Genomic DNA, 19705 nt, shown 5'->3' with positions numbered 1-19705 from the left:
ACAGGACTGTTTTCTGTCACTGCAAATACCTGCCTGTATGCATTGGTTACCTGACAAAAACAATTAAATACAAATGCCCAATAAATCTGTATATTGTAACTTAAATAGAACAAGATTAGGCAGCTTTCAGCCAGCCAAAACACACACACCCAGCCCCACACGAGTACTCCAGCTTAACTTCAGGAGGTGTTCTGAAAGGATCCTGGCCAGCACAGCTGCCAGAAGGTTGGGAATACACACAGGAAGGGTTTAACTAGACCTCTCTGTAAGATATGGTGAGGGTCCTTGCAGACAGAAGATATTTAAGAACAGATATTGCTCTGTCTCCTGTAAAGTCGATGAGTATGCATGTTCCTGACATGCTGTCTATTCTCTCAAGCATCATCCTGAGTAATTTTTAACCCCTTCTTCACCCCAAGGTTTTAAAAACATCACCTGCAAGATTCAACAAGGCATTTTCCCTCCACATTCCCCATCCTCTTGAGTGTCAGTTGGCTAAACTACCAGATCTTAGCCCCACATGTTGTCCCACCTCATAGACCCTGGAAAGTAAAAACCACAAGATCTTACTGGCAGTCCTGCTGCAACAATGCTGATGGTGGACAGTTCCAAGGGAGAGGAGAAGGAAGGGTCTGGAGGTAAACTCTCCCACTGTCATGCAGCAAAGGCGATTGGAGGACGGTGTTGCTGGGCTATAGGAGTAAAGATGAAGCAAACTCCTTCCCAAAGGAATACAGCTCCCAGTTTTTCTTCCCTTCCGGAAGCATCCCTTGAGAGAAAAAAATTGTATGACCCCCCGAACTATTCCACTTTCACTTCACCTCAGGCGGGCACTGCCAACACGTGTGATCATTACACTAATCCTTGGCAGTGGCACGGCTCAGCTCTGAAAAGAAGGGGTTAAGCTGAGGCAGCACAGCCACTGGGAAGCGGAGACTTAGTTTAAACTGACAAACCCAGTCCTCCATAAACACAGGGAACAAATCCCACGAAACAGCGGCCATTAGGATTAGGACGGTTGTTCTGGCTTTAAAGCAAGCAAGCAAGCAAATCAATGTTGATCCCCAAATCTGTGGGGGGGCGCTTACCCCTGACTCCTCATTGCTCCGTGACCAGAGATGGAGTGAGAATGCTCCGCCACTGGAATCCGCTGACACGTCGATAAACTTGAGAGAGAAAGACGGCAGGAGAAAGCGGGAGAAGAAAAAGGGGTGGAGGCAAGTCTGACATGTTTGTACAGTGCCTGATTCACCTAAGCTGCCGAGTTTGATTTCAGGGTGTGGTAGCAGATGGGACACAGGAGCACTCAGTGTAGAGAAGACTCAGAGTCCTGTTCCATGGAAAACAACAGATGCCAACAGCAGAGCCTCTTGGGACCATCTTGCCTTCTCACGGTCTCCTCTCTTGGTCCCTAGAGGGGATGAGAGAGAAAGAGCTCAGAGCCACACCTGGGCACCCCGATGTGCCGTGTCTCAGGCAAGAACTTTGGGGAGATCATCTCCTATTCCCCTCCGCCCTTTTTCGCACCCCACTTCACTGTGACTTATTAAAGCTCCACTCGTCAGCTCTTCTCTTTCAGCTCCACAGCCTCGGGGCTGGGAGCTGCTGAAGCTTCTAACAAACCCGACATCTCTGCCTGTGTCGCCTAGCTGCAGATTTCAGGATCTGCCACCAATCCCTTGTCATTCCAGGAAGGAAAGCTTTGATTGCTTGCTTTATGGCTCGCTGTAGAAGAATTTATCCCATTTATTTGCATTGCAGATGTGCAGCACATGACCTGGCGCTTTTACTTTTCCCCTGTCCTCGCCATGAGTCAGTGCTGCCAGGCCTGGAGTCTGGGATCACCCTCTAATTCAGTTGTGCTGCCTGTGCCTCAGGGTTTACTGACTACTGGAAATAGACTTTCCACAAGCAGTAGGACACCAGCTCCAGGAGCGCCGCCCGGGCTTGGTGACTGGGCCATCATCAGAGGAGACTTTGGGGATTACAGCATGGAGCGTTTAGAGTTCATGGCAGCAAACCCATCAGCTGCCCTTGCTCCATTGCAATCAAGGAGGATTCCTGGCCTATCCAAACCAATGCTGGCTTAACCCTCAGATATTTTTAGGTCCAAAGAACAGAGATATAAACCATAAAAACCCACCCCTGTGACTTTTTAGGGTTTTTTTAATAACATTTGTTTTGTTGAACTACCCTTAAATAAATTAGTGACATGCTACAAATAATCATTAGGCAGTCATTATTATAGCTAGGAGTGGCTTGTCTCACAGAGATGAGGCAGCCCAGTGACCTTTTAGCCATGTTACCCCCATTCCCATTTTCCTCCCTACCTGTCCGTTCCAACTAAAAGAGCTGCAGTATCTTTGTACCACCACCAGAGTCTTAGCTGTAGTTGGAATTCATGAGCTCTACAGTACTGTCATGGAGAAGGAACAGAACCAAGGTTCATAGAGACAACCTTTTGGAGCTGATGGTCCCAGGTTCCTAATCCTCATTTCCCAACCTGCTAGCTAAGTGGTGGAAGGCTGGTTCCTGAACACACAGTCACTGCTTCTACATTACACTGCATGTCCCCTCCTGCCACAGTGACCCAGGTTTCCTGCCTGTTCCCTCCCCAGGCTATAGGAAATAGAGCTAGCCAGGTTCCCTTCTGTCTGGGGATTAGCTTCTCTCTCCTACGGGGCAGGCCCCATACACAGATGTAATCAAAAGAAAAAAAGTTCCCTTTAATAGTAAAAAATCATAGTAAATAACAAAGGGGGACAGCATTCCTTCCCAACACACTGGAACTCACAGGGCAGAGCAGTGTGGTGGAGGATCAGGGATGAGGAAGCAGAGTGTGAACCTAGTAGGTGTGGATGGCAAACCATCCCTGTCATCTGTGCACCTGGGCTTTGCTGCCGTGCCAGGCAGTGCGGAGTCATCTGCACAACCATGGCGTGGGGAGCGTCACACACAAACAGCTTCTACACTCTACAAGGAGTCATCCAGCCTTGGAGCTGGCTCCACATTTGCATGAGTATTGTATTTCCTGGCTTACATGCTAGCACAATCTTCTAGAACAAGACTTGAGTTTGTTATAAATGGCAGAGCCTGATTTAACTTGTCAAGGCACAAGCTTAGATGAAACCAAGGCAGTTCTGAATCAGTGTGAACCTCTACTGCCTACAATCTTAATGAAAAATTAGGACACTTTCCAGTCTTTCTATTCACAAGTTTGGTCCCAGCAGTCTTGCACACTTTGAAGAAAAATTTCCCAGTAAAAGTGACACATCTCTAATTTTCCCCTTCAGCAACTATCCCTTCATTACACATTTTACTGCTCCTTGCCTGCCCACTGCTCTCTTCTTAGCTGCAGAATTGCACAAGACAGTATAAATAATTATACTGGCGCATTTATATAAACACACGATACACGCCCCACTCCTCCTACGGCTGCTCTCTCAGGTCCCGTCAGTCTCTGGGACAGCCATTCCTAGCAGCAACAAGTGCTGCAGGGTACGTTGACTAAATGTCTGCATTGCAGCCTGCCTGATTTATCTTCCCAGCAAAGGCCATTCCATATTCCACGTCCCCTCCCCAGACACAAAGCAAAGCAAATTTCAGATCCAAAGTGCTGATCTCACCTCATTCCTCATCCTGCCCAGCCACATCACTGCACTAGGAGAGCTCCAGGATCTCACATCCTGCACTGCTGCTGCAATAGGTTCCATTTAATCCCCACCAGAGGAAGATTTTGTCATGAAAACCCCATTATTAAAAGTTTTCGTATTCCAATAGGCAACACTGGGGACTTTTAACTTAAAAAATTAAAGGTCCGAGACAGCTAGGCCAACTGTACCATATACAATGTCTGTGTTCTACCTCAGCCAGGAGAAACATACCTGCTCACCTGTCTGAAGCTTGTGGAAACTGAGCAAACTGCTAAGGAAAATGGATCTGTATTCAACAGAGCTTCCAGGAAAAACCTAACACCAAGGCACAGGAAATCTGATACATTCATGAAAGCCCAGTAAGAACTATAGCAATTCGACCTATGAAGCCAGGCTGTGGCTCAGGACCAGACTCTCCATCAAGCCTTCCCTGTGCTCAGGGATCAGATAGGAAGCAGAAATGCTTTTCCACACAGAATCTCTTCCTTCTCCTTCATGGTTCTGTAAATCTAGAGAAGCTGGCCAGGGAAGTGAAAGAATACACTTAAGGATTGGGACAAAGGGGTCACTAGGAGAAAGGGTGTATTGCAAATTCGCACATCAGAACCAACGGTGGGAGGAAGCACGAGATAGGAATCAGGTCTTGGGAGTCTCTCATAATCAACACATGACAGTGAAGCCAGGACTTCAGATAAGGAGGGAGCAATCCAGAGGCAGTTTCAGTTTAAATAAGTGCTTACAGTTTAGCCACCTTTCCTTAAGGGTATACCATTCAGAGGTGGGCAGAGCATTCCAAGAGAGCATTACCTGGATAGCCAGGCTCCAGTGTTTGGGTTATCCTCCTGCTTACTATGCATTGCTGCCATTATCCAGGTAGGATCCTAAGATGCCAGCAGGACAAAGCCCTGCTTGTACTCCAGCTGCATGAGCTCACCCAGTGTTTTTATCCAAGGTTTACCATCTAAACCAGGGGAGGTTTTTTCCAATTCGAAACAAAACACAAATGCATGAGAGCTGAAGAACTGGAAGTTCATCGAGCAAGTCTATTGCTTCTGCCAGAGCTCTGGGTGCTGTCAAAGATCTGGACACTTCCCTACACTCCTATCTGGCTGGGCAGTAGGGAGTTCAGAGTCCCTCTTTACCCTATGCCAAACAATGCAGATTGGGGCACACGGAAGAAGGGAATTTGTCCTGCTTCAGGCTCACAATGGGTTACAGCCAGGCTTTCCTGCGCCAAACAACACCTGTGGTGGAGCAAAGCATGGCCAGCAAGGAAACAGCACAAGGACCTGCAAATTCTGCCAAATTTGCAGAATGCCAGAGTCAAGAAGCACAGAATCATTAAGGTTGGAAAAGACCTCTAAGATCATCAAGTGCAACCTTTGACACATCACCACCTTGTCAACCAGACCAGAGCACTGAGCACCACATCCAGTCCTCCTTTGAACAACTCAAGGGTGATAACTCCACTATTGCCCTGGCGCAGTGCCCCAGTACCTGCCAACTGTTTCAGTGAAGAAAGCAGGTAAGCTTAGAAAGGGTAAGAAAACATCAGACTCTTTGAAAATTTAAACTCCTATTCTGATGACAAAATTAAGTTAAAGCTTAAGAAGATCACCTGAACACAGCACATGCTGTTTTGCTTCTGGTTAAATTCCTGTGGCTTGGTAGATGTTCCTGCAGATAATATCAATACAGTTTGGAACACAGCCACCTCACACGTCTTCCAGATCTTTTACTTGTAAAAATTCACAGACTTATTTGGTTATAACAGAAGTAACATCATGGTCCACCTCACAAGCCTGTGCCACCCTCAACAAAAGGTGCTTCGTCTGCTTCCCACAAAAGCCACGATGATCAGTCCTGCAATGGCGACATCACAGCAGAAATCCAACATTGCCTACAGATTCCCAGGTCACCTTGGGAAAGGCATTCTGCATGCTGCTAAAATGACTGTGACAATGCTCAACTCCCCCAGAACAGAGGCGGCTTAATCTGTTGTTTTTCCAAGCATGCTGCGATCCTTAAGGATGCTATAGAAATGCAGATTGAAATCCCTCCCTGGCACCAGAGGAATACCGACCGCAGCCTCTGTTCTGAATAACTAGGTCAGTCAGCTATCGCTGAAGTATTAGCCAGAATCCAGCGAATTCCTAGTGGCTAAAATAACGGCTGCAAAAGGCTAACACCATTTGCTGCCATTAGTCACTCTACCTCTGGGTACATTCAAACCCAACTCTGCAGAGCTTAGAATAATTTGAGGGCTGGAGCCTATGCCTGTCAAAATCCAAGCACATGCCTCCATGCAGCACAGGTTTCCCATCCCACTTGCAGCCGTGTGGAGGCAGGGAACAACTGTCCTAGCAGCCAACTCAGCCTTACCCTGAAAGCATTCAGCCCAGGAAAATCAGGAAGATGCACTGCTAAACCCATGCCAGGGAACAAGCTTCACCTCCCAGCAGCAGATTCCCTACAGCAAGTACAGGAGAGGGCTTTGACCTATGGTGGTGAGTGGGTGACATTTTGGAGGGGGGGGAAGGCTGATAAAGGCAGAGCAGCTATTCCTCTCTGTGGAAGAAAAGATGGGAAGGGCTGACAACTGCAATGGGAACAAGTATCCAAAAGTTATTTCAACGCCTTCCAGCTCTTGAGGCTGGATTAAGCATTTGTTTTCATCATCTCCCTAGAAGTAGGAGGCAGTTGAAGGGTTAAACCTGGTAACCTGTTTTTTTTTTTTTTGTTTTTTTGTTGTTGTGGTTTTTTTTTTTTTTTTTTTTTTGTTTTGTTTTTTTTTTGTTTTTTGGTGGGGTTTTTTGGTGTTTTCTTTTTTGTTTGTTTTGGGGTTGGTTTTGTTTTTTATTTATTTATTTATTGTTGTTGCTGCTGGTTTTTTTTTTTTTTTTTTTTTACTATTATTTAATTTATTTTCAAGCCCTGGTTGTCTCAGGATCCTGGCCTATGGTTCAGCTGCACAAAGTCATGCCACAACACAGCAGCCACAACCTGCAGTGCAGGAACTGGACCTTCTTGTTCTGCCACTGACAGCAGCATGTCACAATACTGAACCCTCAGATTCCCTTATCTCCACAAGCAGCAAATGCTCTGGAGTCCACAGGAGGGGTTGCAAAGGATGAAATTATTATAATCCCCACTTAGTGATTTACCCATATAACACAGGAAAATGGTAGCTGAGACATCCTTATCTTGCATTCTAACTGCTACGACAGAGGAACAAGTTAATTCCTACCTCCTCTAAGAGTGAGTTTTGGTCTTTCCTGATAGTAGTTACAGAAGTCTTACTTTCTTTATCCTCAGCAATCTCCTCCATCCTTCATTTAGGCTGGAATTTTTAATAGCCTGAATACTGCCCAAGCCAGAAGGAGGTACTGGTTGTTCTGAGGTACCAGTTTCAGCACAACACAGACTAGTGGGCAAACAGCAAAGTTCCAACTACCACTAGTCTCCATCAAAAACAAGTTTCCAAACTACCCAAAATATCTGTGCAACTACTAAGGCTGTCAGATTCCACAATAAGGAACTAAAGAATGCACACAGTCAGGCAATGCACGTTAGAAAGGACTGGAACACGCCGGCTGTCTCTGGTACTGTAGGAACATTTTTCTACCACAGCCCTACCCTGCAATTAAGGGAGGCCAAACTGAGCACAGGCACAGCCTGAGCACATGGACCTGCTGGCACTTGGCAGAGTGAATGCCCGTCCTTTGGAAGGAGTCTAGATCCTGCTGGCTGCTGAGAGAGGGGAATCATGGTGGAACCACTCAACCAGAATCCTCTTCAACATGACACCAAAAACTAGTCCACTGATATATGTGTGTATGCATATCTAAAGATTAAAGAAAATCTCCATCATCACCATCAGCCTTAAAGAAGAGCAACATAAGACATAGCTATTTAAGTTGTAAATAAGATGTAATGTTTTCTAATCTGCACATTTAGAGATTCTGAGGCTAGTAAAAATAACTGAAAAACTTCAGTTGATCTTAGCTGATCTTCTGCTTAATCACCATTCCCCAAACTACTAATTCAAAAAAACTTTTTATTGTTCACGTGCTCTCTGAAGTGCCAAATAAATTCTATAAATAAATTAATATTTTAAAATACCTTCCAATACAAAAAGTATTAACTAGCTCGTCTCCATTCCACATGTGATCTTCGGGAGAAAAAAAGGCTTCTTAACACTTAAAATGACCATTTTCTTATTTAGTTCTTCAGAATATTAATGAAACCTGAAAGCCTGAGTAACAGTTGTGCCCAAAGATGTCCTACAGAAATACTTGAGTATTTATTTAGAAAATTCCTTCATTTTCTTCTTTCCACAAGTAGCAGTCCCAGTCTAAGCACAGCCACAGACCAATGAAGATGACCCAGATCACAGGTTAGGAGTAGGCAGAAAATTCAGGTGAGCCCAAGTTCTAAGAGACTCTTTAAAAACACGTCTTGAAATGAATAAAAGGTAATATTCAAAAAAAAGGTATTGGCTCAGCTTCATGTGACTCAGGCTGCTGTTTTGAGATGCTTTGGGAGAACATATTTAGAACTTAGAAGAGAACACAAAAGTCCAAAGAGCTTTGCAAATTTGTGGTTTGGGAGTAAGCAGAATTATTTTCTTTCCTTTAATACCAAACAGTATTGTATAAGAAAGAGGCAGAAATCAGGAGGTTTTCTCAGCAGCAGTCACAGACAGGAGCATTTTGTCTACTGACATCCATCTCATGGTTGATGAGGTGCCATAAGATTCTAAGCTATTTGTGCCATTAGTTAATACATTGAGGTTTCTAATGAAATGAACACAAGCAGGCATTTTTCCTTTTAGGCCCCAATTACTCCATCCCAGTGCTAGGTTTGCAGTCTGACTTTTCTCCTTTCCCTGTACACTCAGGAGCCCTGATGGCTGCAGACTGTGAGTGTCCCCAGAGCAGACAGCTTGCTGCAGCAGGACAGCTCAGAGATGACTTGCCCAGAGAGACTTCTTCCCAAAGTCAGCTGTAACATCTGTTCTTCGGATGCAATCCAAAATCCCTTGAAACCAGAGCTTTTTCACTGACTTCCACAAGTGCTAGAAAGATCCTCATTCTAAGCTGGATGTTACAGGAAAGAAGTTAATTTCTAGCATTATTGTATGCAGTGATGTACTTTCTTGGCCAAGGCCCAAAGTACTCATTATGAAGTGTAACTCCCTGCCTAATTCTTCCAGAAGCCAATCATAAGGCTACTATGAATTTTAATGAGCACTGAATCAAGACCCAGATGGTTTTTTAAGCCAAATTATCCTGTTCTTGGTTATTTTAAGATCTGTGTAGTGCCTTCTGGCCACTACATGTTAACTCCTCTGTTCCTGGCCCAGATTAAGTACAGACTTGCACCCTTCTTCTCCCCCCTCTAAGCACAGCTTTCCAGCTGTACTGCAAAGAACCTCAGCTCCTTCTGTGCCTTGAAAAGTCATAGATTTAGAAGACTCAAATGTTGACACAGGTGGGGTAAAAAGGTTCCCACAATACTTGGCAGGGAAGAAAGTAAAAAAACTAGAAGGCCATCAATAAGGGAACGCTGACCCTACAGACAGTCAGATCTATTTAACCAATTCTCAGGGACAAACAATTGAGCTCAGAGCCATCAAGTTGACATCATCAATTTATGGAGTCACTGTCCCTGCTAAAGTTGCTGAGTACCACTTGCTTTCTAGTTTGTAATGCCAGGTTTCATTTTAACAACTACACAATCTTGTCTATACATGAGCAGTCACCTGCCCCTGTCCAGGGGAGGCTGCTGCATTGCCTCAGCTGGGTCTACACCAAAAATGACACTGCTCAAAAGCCTCAGTTTAGCTACATTGATTCTTCAGAGCAGGTTAAAAATTGCCTTCCACATCTACCACAAGCCACTATCACCTTACTCTGTCCTTTGACTAAACTTAGGGGTTCTGGGGAAAGAGCTGAGGGTAGTTGGTTGGTTGCTTTCACAGGTGGGGTAAAAGGGGGAGGAAAGGAAGAAGAACACAAAAGGGAAAAGGTTCTACTACCTGCTTTCCGGGTCCCCAAGTATCCAGGATCTTCTCTCACTGCAACAGCAGTTCTCATTCCAGTGTCCCAAAGCCTCTGTTCTTCATTAAATCCCCTTTATATACTCATAGAATCACAGAAATCACAGAATAGTTTGGGTTGGAAGAGACCTTAAAGATCATCTAGTTCCAGCCCCCTTCCATGGGCAGGGAACCTTCCAATAGATCAGGCTCCTCCAAGCCCTAACCAGCCTCACTTGTATGGGTTTTTCTTTTTGTATTCTGGTATTATTTCCACCCCCCTCACGCTCAACCTTGTCTGGTAAACAGATGGATGCCACAGAAATGAAAAGCATTAAATGGAAGGAGCAACCAAAACTGAAATGCAGCATTATGCAAGGCAGTTATGGAGAAGAAACAATGCTATGTCACTGGCTGTTACTCAGTCAAGAGTGGTTAATGAGTTCACACTATTTAACCACTTCCCTAGAACGGGCATCACAGCTTGAGGAATGCAGATAGAACTCTAAGGTGGTCGAAAATGAAGAGTGGGAGGGAAATAAGGAAACAAAAGTTAGTGTTCTTTCTTGCTTTCAGATGCATGACACATGGCACAGTTGTCCTAAGTCTGGGTCTGAAATATTTATTTTTAATTCACTGAAAACACCCTGACTGAGCAGCAGGAGTGCAACTGACACACACACACAGAAGTTGCCATCATTTCTTATAGCTGAGAGGGAGCTCAGTCTCTGTGCTGGGATTGACAAGTCCTGCAAGAACATCCAGCTCAGGAACTCAGACAGCTCTGTCTTTAGAAGTGGCCCGAGGAGCGTGTGCTATAACCAGCATCTGTCCCTTTTCACTTGAACCACATTTGAACTTCTTAGCAGTGAAAAATCATTCTGCCCTGTTCCTATTCCTCTGAGCAATTGCACACAGGCCCCTCTTATTACTACATTAGTCTAATTTTGTCTCTGACATTCCCCCCGAGAGGAATTACTCATGTCTTGCTATTATTTATTTTACTGCTAAGAACATGGGTTTTAAGAGTAGTTTTAATTAAATACCAATGCTCCTCCTCCTCCTCAGTTAGGATCACCTTTATCTAGGTTGCTGTGCTTTGCATTCTCCAGCAGCAACACTTGTTTCCTCTTATTTATCCATCCTGCCACAGTTCTCTGGAACTCAAAAAAGGCCCCCCTCTACCACCAAGTCGTTGTCAGCCAAAACACAAGGTTTTATCAGATGTAAAGAACCATCCCATGGAAGATAACCTGATGTTTAACACTGGCTATGCAGAATTCCAGTTTAAAATTATGTCAAAGTGGCACTGCCAAAAGCAGCAGCAGCAGCTTCCATAGCCCTGCAAAGTCACAGGCTGCTGTGCTGGCCTGTCCACCAGTCCATAGCATGTGGCTACTACTGTCCCTTTCCAGTATCCCTGCTCCTCTGGGGCCTTGCTTCCACTTCCCTTGCTCCCCCCTACTCTCTCATGTTGTGATTTTCTTTGGGAGTTTGAAGTGCACCCCGGTAAACACCTCTTCAAAGTCTTTGCTGTCCCTGGGTAATGAATCGGATCACAATGCAGTCCAGACTTGGGTACACAGGATTCTTGGAAGCTGCCCTAGATTAATGATTTAAGAGTTATTCATTCATGCTCCCCAAGTGACAGAGGCAGAACTGATGACTCCTGACTGGGAAGTTGGCAGGAATATCTTCAACTAATTCTATGGAGTGGAATCAAGCTGCAGCAACTACATCCAAGTGCATGAGCTGATCCAGTGCCTGGCAGCGACAGCTGCGGACACAGCACAACGTTACACAACCACTGCTGGCACCAAGGCCCTCCTGGCCACCAGCCCCTGCCTCAACATTGGGCACAGGTGCCCTTCCCCAGGCAACCTCACCAAGTCATTCTGCAGCCTGCCCAGGGCACAACTTCCCTCCAGGCACTGTTTGGTTCCCACCTTCCCTAGGAAAAAGAAGAGGCAACAAAATATTTTGATTTCTTTCTTCACAGACTTGACAAGGTTTTTTTCCAAAAGTTTACTGACTATAGTTATTTCCCTAACCAGAAGGTGGTTTTGTTTTATGAGCACATATTATTCCTTTTCCAAGAGCAAAATGGAACTGCATTAATGTATTAGCACCATTAGCGTGCAAAGAGAAAGTGTGATGCTCTGCCCTGCACTTCTGGGCTCAGCATCAGCAAGTGCCTTCCCTCCATGGCTCCAGCAGCTCTGCCAAATCCATGCTCTGCTGTACCCCCATCAAGGACTGTCATTTATAGCCACGACCTAAGCACACATTTTTCAGGCTGGAGGGTTCCCAGCTAGGAATTGTTTCAGTATAAGGAAGGGACAAAGTATAAGGATGATCAAACATTTTTTAGGTGTTACCAGATTTTTTTAGAGCCATCTCTGTACATTCAAGGTATTTTTTCCCTAACTTTAACAGGCTTTTCCTGCAGCTAGGACAAGCTCTCTACTACTTTCTGGCATCTCAACCAATAGTTTTCAATAGCCATAAACTGGTTGTTCAGGTGTCATACAAATTTTAAAAAAATAATCTTATCTCCTTGCTCTAGGTTTCAACCGCATTTTTTCAAACCATGCCAATTAAAAACCTTTAAGTCCAAATTCCCAAGGCAGAAACCATTTTCATTTTGCCTCCTATAGAACAACAAATACTCTAGCAATGTTGAAAACCACTAAATTAATAGACCATAAACTGATGTCTATTTACTAAATTTTACTTTCATTCACCTACTGTTCTTTCAATACCCATCATTCTGCTACTTAAATATGTTTTAGAGGCACAGTCCATAGCATTTATTCACCACTAGAACACAGGCAGTGTTAAAAACACCACAGGCACAAGGCAGTGTTAAAAACATTCTTCCTCACCCATTTTTATGGTTTCAGACCTCAGAAAATTAGCTGTTATTGGTTGATTTTTCAGCCTAAAAAGGGGGTACCAGAGACATAATACATTTATCTGAGTTCTACAGACCGGGAAGGTAACAAAAATGCAAGCAGTCATTTTAGTTTCAGTGTTCAGAATGCTGAACCCTATTGCCCTATCTACCTCTCACAAAAGCAGGCTTACCTTGGAAAAAGATCCCAGAGAAATACTTCTGGAGTAAATTCAGTCCCTTCTTCCTTCTGACTGCAGGTTGCTGCTTGTCTTAAATACGGGAAACATCCCTTGCTTCAGGCAAAAATTCTCGGCAATTTAGTCTTAAAGCTTCTGCAGAAAACTCCTCATGCACATGCAAACCCACCCCCCCACCCCCCCCCCGGCTCCAGCTGCTTCCTCAGCAGCACTGCCCAGTGCCAGGTGCTGGGCAGTGATCCCAGTGCTCCCACCCCTGTTCCCGGCAGGCAGTACAGGTGGTAGCACAACTCAGGGAAGGTAAAACTGCCTCACAAACACCAATTCCATTGAAACCTTGCAGTTCCGGCTGAGATCTCATTGCAGACACATAGCCCTGTCAGGATGCTGGGATGCAGTGAGTCAATGTTTTCTGGGACCTTTTTTTATCGTGGGCTGATGCTGTGAGCTCAGCAAAGAGGATGGCACAGTGCCTTGAGTGAGTGGCATTTTGCACAAAAGGCAAAAGCAAGATACTAATCAAGATTCTGGTGTGTAGAGAGATTCCATGCATTTTCCCCTCAACCAAGCCTAGAAATCACAGGCTCAGCATCACACTGGGGTGGGGAGAGAGCTACAGAGCCTTACACTTTGAGAATCTGTGATTAAAGACTCTTATGCCCTGTAAACTGCAAGGCACAAGTGGCAAATAAAGTGTCATTCCATCACAGACTTTCTTCTCTATGTGGGGAGCATTGCCACATCCTTTTGTGGATGTCAGGACTCTGGGCATTGTGCTGGTCTTGCATAATTTGCCTGGGTCCCATGTCATGCAATTTCAAAAACTGCAAAAGCTAATACAAAGTTGACACTTCTGCCGGCTAGGTTTCAGCAACAGTTCGCCTGGCACCCTGAGAAGGAAGGTAAACTGTTCTATGGCTTCAGATTTCACAGGAATGTAAATGAGGATTTATTAAGCTGATTGAAACAGCTCCTTCTGGCTGAAACTCTGCAGCTGTAACCATTATATTCCTGATCCTTGAGTCCCAAATGCAACCCAGCAGAATCCAATGTTTTAATCAAAACAGCAAGTGCCATGGCTTCTCCCCACTGCAGTCAGTTTAGAAATCACCACCAGCAGGGCTGCCAGGGAGGCAATTAGGTATTTTCCATAGGTATCCTGATAAAGAAGCCAGTTATTTACAGCTTCCTGGCACGTCAGTTACCTCAGTATTTCCTACACAACACTCAGAAAAGAGAAGCACTTTTTCTTCCTCCCAGATAAAGGTGTTGTATTCAAGAGCCAATTCATTTTTCTTGTTCTTGGAGTTGGCTTCTATTTCCTCACCTGGATAACCACAAGCACATTTTTGTGAACATTAGGTAACAAGAAAGCCTGCTGCTAATTCTTCCTCATCAGAGCCTGGGGAAAAATCTGAGCTGTTGGGTGAAAGCTAAAAAAACAAACAGGATAGATGGGAGGGGGAAGAGGAGTGAGAAATAATTCAGGAGTGAGTCAGTCATGCCCCTCCTGCTTAGTCACCTGTAGTTCTGCTCTCCAGACACACACTAAAGATTGGGAATAAGATTCCTGCCTGCCTTCCACCTACCTCCTCCTGACAAGGACTTGGAAAAAGAAATAGGGCAGAGTTTGGGGAATCAGACACTAGAGCTGCTTGTTTTCCAGTAAGAGAGCTGCCAGCCTCTGGCAGCTGCTAGCCTCTTTGTTTCCCACCTCCAGTTGCCCCTGCACTATTTTGCAGTTAAATCATCTTGATTCTACCTGTTCATCTGCTGGTCTGAGTTCCTCTGATGGTGCCCTGCAGTTTTGACATCGTAGGGGGTTGCCATGGAGAAGAGGGTGATGTCATTGACACAAAAAGCACCGAACTTACAAATACAACAGGAACCGAGCTATTTATAAGAGCTGCTTCTCTTCCCCCACTCTTTGCTGGGGTGGGTGGAAGCAAAGACAGCAGCTCCATTCTTGATGTTTCTGTCAACAAGTTTCAGAAATGAATTTTGTCAGAAAGTATCCCAAGCCTGTGAGATTACTGAATGCTGTCAGCTTTCGGATTTCATTCATTAAAGCTAGATTTATCTTTCCCAGCTCCTCACTGGGTTTGAGGTTAAATAACACTCATGTTTGTAGAGTAACTCCTACCCTGAAAATCTCTGCAGAATTACTGAGATACAAGCACTTCTGGAAGGAAAGACATGTCACAAAAAAGAGAGTGGACAGAGACCCTGGTTTATGTAAAGGCTTCATACTGCTTATAATCACTCCATAATAAGTCATGAAATCACAAAACAGCCTGAGCTGGAAAAGACACCCCAGGATCCTGTGACTATTGGTTTGGCCTTGGCTGTGTGGGGTTTGCACATCAACACAATTCTTACAGAATGAATGTTTAATGCGTGTAAAAACGGCAAAACACAGAGGAGAGAAAAGGGAAGACTAAGAACTTAGAGAGGAACAAAAATAACAATTTTAGAATGCACTTGGAATAAGCCAGTTCAGTTCACATACAGGTAAAGTACTAATCCAGGTTGGTTCTTTAGGAGTAGATGCAAAGTGGCAGAACAGTCCAGTGCCTTTACTGCATATCAAGGAAGCATACCAATACTTAATTCTGCAATATTCCAACTTTTTTTTTCCTACAAAATGATTCCTGAGTGAATGATAATATAAAGTATTGCACTACAATGTACGTTACTAGTTTAGCTTCAAGGAACTAACTATACAACCCAAGATTCTGACAAATCAAGAGAATTCAAAGCACTTGGGAAAAAACCATCAGCTCAGGCCTAGAAACTGAACACTAACATTTGTCTTTTGTCAGTATTGTGTCACCCAGCTACTGCTCCTGCTTGGTAACTCACATTTCAATACCAGTTGGAACTATGGGTCAATAATTAAATAGCTTTGGATCATAGTTATTACAAAAGGAAAGTAGGGAACAAACATTTCTAGAACCAACAAAAAGAACAACATCCTTCCTCAGTCTTTACTGAATGACCTTGATATTCATGTTGTTTAATAATTTAAACTATTATTGAAATGAAACCTTCATATTTCTAAGCTTCCAAACAGCATTTAGCTTCTGCTGGATTAACTGGGCAGAGGGACAAAAAGTGTGAAATAGTAAGAACCAAAAGAATGAAACTGTTAAAGGAGTTCAGTGTTTCTTGTCAAGCTTTAAGGGTGATCTGTATAAACACAGGCACATCCATGTGACTGCAGTGCCCATAGCCCAAGGCTAAAGGAAAGACTCCAACCACCAATTCCCCAGCCCACAGGAATAAGAACTCAGCTTTTGTACATCGAGGCATCCTTGGGGAAATCACCAGGGCACAGCAGGGAGGACTGCACCTCAGGAGCTGCACTTTATCCTGAATGCATTTTGGAATATTATTTGGGAAAGCAGCAGCAGAACAGAAGAAAGATGCAGAATTACTTGCTGGTGTTCATGCAGTAGGGATGTTTTGTCTTGTTTAAATAATAGAATCATTAACGTTGGAAAATATCTCTAACAGCCCACCCAGCACCACCAAGTTCACCACTAAACCAAGTCATCCCCAAGTGCCACCTCTATATATTATTTAAATCCTGCCAGGGACACTGACTCAACCACTTCTTACTAAAGAGTGCCTTTAAGTCCCATAAGAATGGAGATTCTTCTCAGCCCTCTGTTGCTCATTTATTTATAGAAGCATTTTTATTCTGTCTTTCACAGCAGCACCCAGATTAAGCTTTAGTTGGGCTTTGGCCCTTTTAAGTTTGTCCCTGCATAACCTCACAACATCCTTATAGCTCTCCTGAGTTGCCTGTCCCTTCTAGTTTACTCTGGAAAACCCAAAAATCCTAGTTTATTCTGTAAAATCATTTTATCTGGTAGCACAAGCTCAGGCTTACACTTCTGATATCAGAAGTTACACCAGTTATCAGGTGCATCTTTCTATTATGAGGTTTTCTTGATCTTTTTATTGAACACAAACCCCAGGCTGCAAAAGTCTCAGATACATATATTCTGAGTGCACTTATGTGATAAATTTTAGAAGATTTCCCAATTATCTCAGAGTTAGGATTTTAAATCTACAAATCACATACCTTTGAAGACCAGCAGATGATCAGTATCCCTCACCTTTCCTCAAGCTTCCTTAAAATGCTCAGATTCCTTAATATCTTCAGATGTTAAGAGAGCAAATAAAATAAGTTTCAGAGATCACAACAGATTGGTAAATGCTTGCAGGTGTACCTTAAAAAGCAATTAGGTTCTGTAACATCATTGGTCACTCCACTCCAGAACCACTAAGGAGGTAACCTGGACCACCTGTATTTCACAGGTGTAAGCAATTATCTTTATGAGCCCTTAGAAACAATGCAATCAACTCCAGCTGCAGCTTCTGCAGCTTCCACAGTTTAAGGAGAAGAAAATGGCTCACACCTGTGGGATTTGTCCCATCCACAGCTCAAGCACATTAAATCAGCCACCATTTTTTACCTTCAGCATTTTTGGCTGCTCAGTGATTTTCTGCAAATATTTCTAGACCCCTTTCCACTTAACAGAGTGGACATTAATAATGTGATTCTTTCAGTTTCTGAATCAAAGCAGCTGAAGCCTGCAGATATCTATCTTCCAGACATCCCTCTTGTATCTCTGGTCAAGTTTTGTTCTCAAGCAACCTTGTACAACCATGACCCATCACATTCCTATTTTCCTTTGTGCACTTTTATTTATATAATAGGCATTAAAATTTTCCATAGCCCAGATTCCATCACTCTATTTTTTAATGATAACCTCACTAGGACTTCTACATCTGGCTGTCACACAATTTAATTTTACTCTCTACCTGGTGTGGAACATTTTGTCATGTTAGTGTTTATAAATGCCTCTTTTCCCTCAGAAAATATTAAGACAGTTTTTGTCTCCAAATATCCCGTGGGCAAGGCCGGTGTGTCTCCTACTTCATGACAAGTCTATGGCAATCCCAGCCTGCAAGGTCACAGAGCACTGCTGTGTTAGAAAAGTGATGCTCAGGAAAAGCTTCTTTAAGGTTGGAGGTAGTTACTTGACCAGACAAGCGGGATATGCAAAGAGGTCCCTGAGTTCCTGTAACATGTTGGTGCAATTAGCTCATGGCATAGGGGAGGTAGAGACTGACCTGTGCAGCAGAGAGGCAGAGTTCATGGAAGCAGAAGTGGGAACAAACATAAAAAGAGATGATTGCTTATTCTTGCTTGCTCCTCTTCATTATTTGTGTGTGTTTATTATGGAGAAATTTATAATGCCATTACTGTTTCTGTTTCTACACTACTGGGGGGGCAGTTCTGTGTTGTCTGGGATGTACATGAAGAATAACTGATCATAGGCAGCTGTATTAGACAGAGAAGGATTAGCACACTTTTTGTTTAGAAAGAAAACAGATGCCAACAAAAAAGTAATAGTGGAGTATTGCAGCTTTGATTTAGATCTCATTGAAGTAAAGACAAATAGGTTCACTTACATATTTTAAAGACCTGAAGAACAGATTTCCTCTACTGAACTTCTGCTGAGAGCTCTTATCTCTGTTCAGCCTGTTCTCAAAAGCTTTCTGTGCGAATTAGACACAGTGAAGTTGTTTTGTACTGGCTACAAACACGCCTTTTCTGAGAAGTCCTTGGGATGACTGATAGTTTGTTAGGAGCCTTCTTCTTCCTAATCTACCTGGTATTCAGCTCAATGCTGCAGGATTTAAACTGAAAAAGTTGCAAGTGAGAGGAGAGCAAGTGAGATTCCCCAGATTTTGTCTAAAAGGCAAGTAAAGGATCAGCAAAAGCAATAAAATTTCAGTTAAATAAAAGAACACGGCATCTTTTTAGAGCTAGCAAAAGTTAGCTATGCATTGGACTCCTGAGTGCCCTACCAGTGATCTTGGCTCTAAAGTCTGGTTAGAGACAGAGCATTGTTTATCTGCTAGCTCAACAGATGACTAATCAGTGTACTACAAGAAGCATTAACTAAGGCATTAATGGACCAAAAGAAATTCTTCAGCAGCAGTTTACATTCAATATTAAAACTGTTCTACCAGGGCATTTAGGTCATATTCCTGAATTAGAAGAATATATAACCCTCTCAGAGAAAGTGTAAAAAAGGCATTAGGAATCCATGACAGCAAAAAGAAGACAGGCCAAAGTTAGAGGAACAGTGATGGAATATGCAGGAAAAAAGCAGAAAAGAATGTGGTTTGAAGCAATATGGAAAAGACAAAACTGAGTTCTACCCCAAAATTTGGAGATAAAACTAAGGGGGAGAACCAAATAGAACCATGGCTAGAGAATTCAATGAAATGAAAAAACACAGTCCCTCTGCCTTCTTAGAGAGACGAAATTGCTAATGATGCAGTTTTCTATTCTCACTTTCCTGTGTGGGAAAAGCTGCAAGGAAGTAAATCCCAAGTCTGAGAAATAAGACTTTACTTTCCCTGAACTTCAAGTACTATCCTGGGTTTGCATCTGGTAAATTCTGTTGTCTTGAATAAAATGAAGCCTTTGTACTGGTTTCAGTAATGCAGTGCATAAAAGGTTAACACATATAACTATCCACAAAACCTCCCACAAAAGCCTGCCAACATATCACTTAGGGCAAATTGAGATTTCAGAGATGCTCAAATCCAGTCAGGAACTCCAGCCCTTGCAAAAGTAAACAAAACTCTTGCCTTAGGAAGAAAAATGGTTTATGTGTGCAGCTTTTGCACTTGTGACTTCATCTACTTCTTCTTATGACAACTTTCTACAAGAAGACATTCCAAGTAGAATCATTCAAGCTGTATTCATGTGTCCAGGAAATCCCATGTGGTTATGAAAGCTGCCACCAAATGAGGGGCTTTTCAATCCAGCGGCCACAATATATTCCCAGTCATGCAGCAACACTCCTGCATGGATTCTAAATGAAGTATT

The 19705-nt window shown here is 43.5% G+C and overlaps 1 protein-coding gene across 8 annotated transcripts in view; it reads right to left on the bottom strand.

Annotated features, from left to right (window-relative positions):
• The window catches only part of PAK6 (p21 (RAC1) activated kinase 6), a 38254-nt gene extending 25330 nt beyond the window's left edge, over window positions 1-12924 (bottom strand). For 4 of the 8 annotated variants that reach the window (XM_050974712.1, XM_050974711.1, XM_030239953.2 and 1 more), the window contains exon 1: window positions 571-765. Coding sequence is in view for 3 of the 8 variants with exons in the window: in XM_018922144.3 (XP_018777689.1) it covers window positions 571-658 (88 nt within the window). In the remaining 5 variants the exon portion in view is untranslated. Of the gene's footprint in view, window positions 1-570; window positions 770-1088; window positions 1412-1527; window positions 1691-11579; window positions 11645-12780 lie in introns of those variants that run through there. The other 4 variants (XM_018922144.3, XM_050974709.1, XM_050974710.1 and 1 more) reach the window with 4 other exon arrangements.
• Between the last annotated feature and the right edge of the window lie 6781 nt (window positions 12925-19705).

Source organism: Serinus canaria, chromosome 5 (genome assembly GCF_022539315.1).
Source record: "Serinus canaria isolate serCan28SL12 chromosome 5, serCan2020, whole genome shotgun sequence".
NCBI lineage: Eukaryota > Metazoa > Chordata > Aves > Passeriformes > Fringillidae > Serinus > Serinus canaria.
The sequence above is the reverse complement of the archived record's forward strand: the minus strand, read 5'-3'. Positions and strand labels throughout refer to the sequence as shown.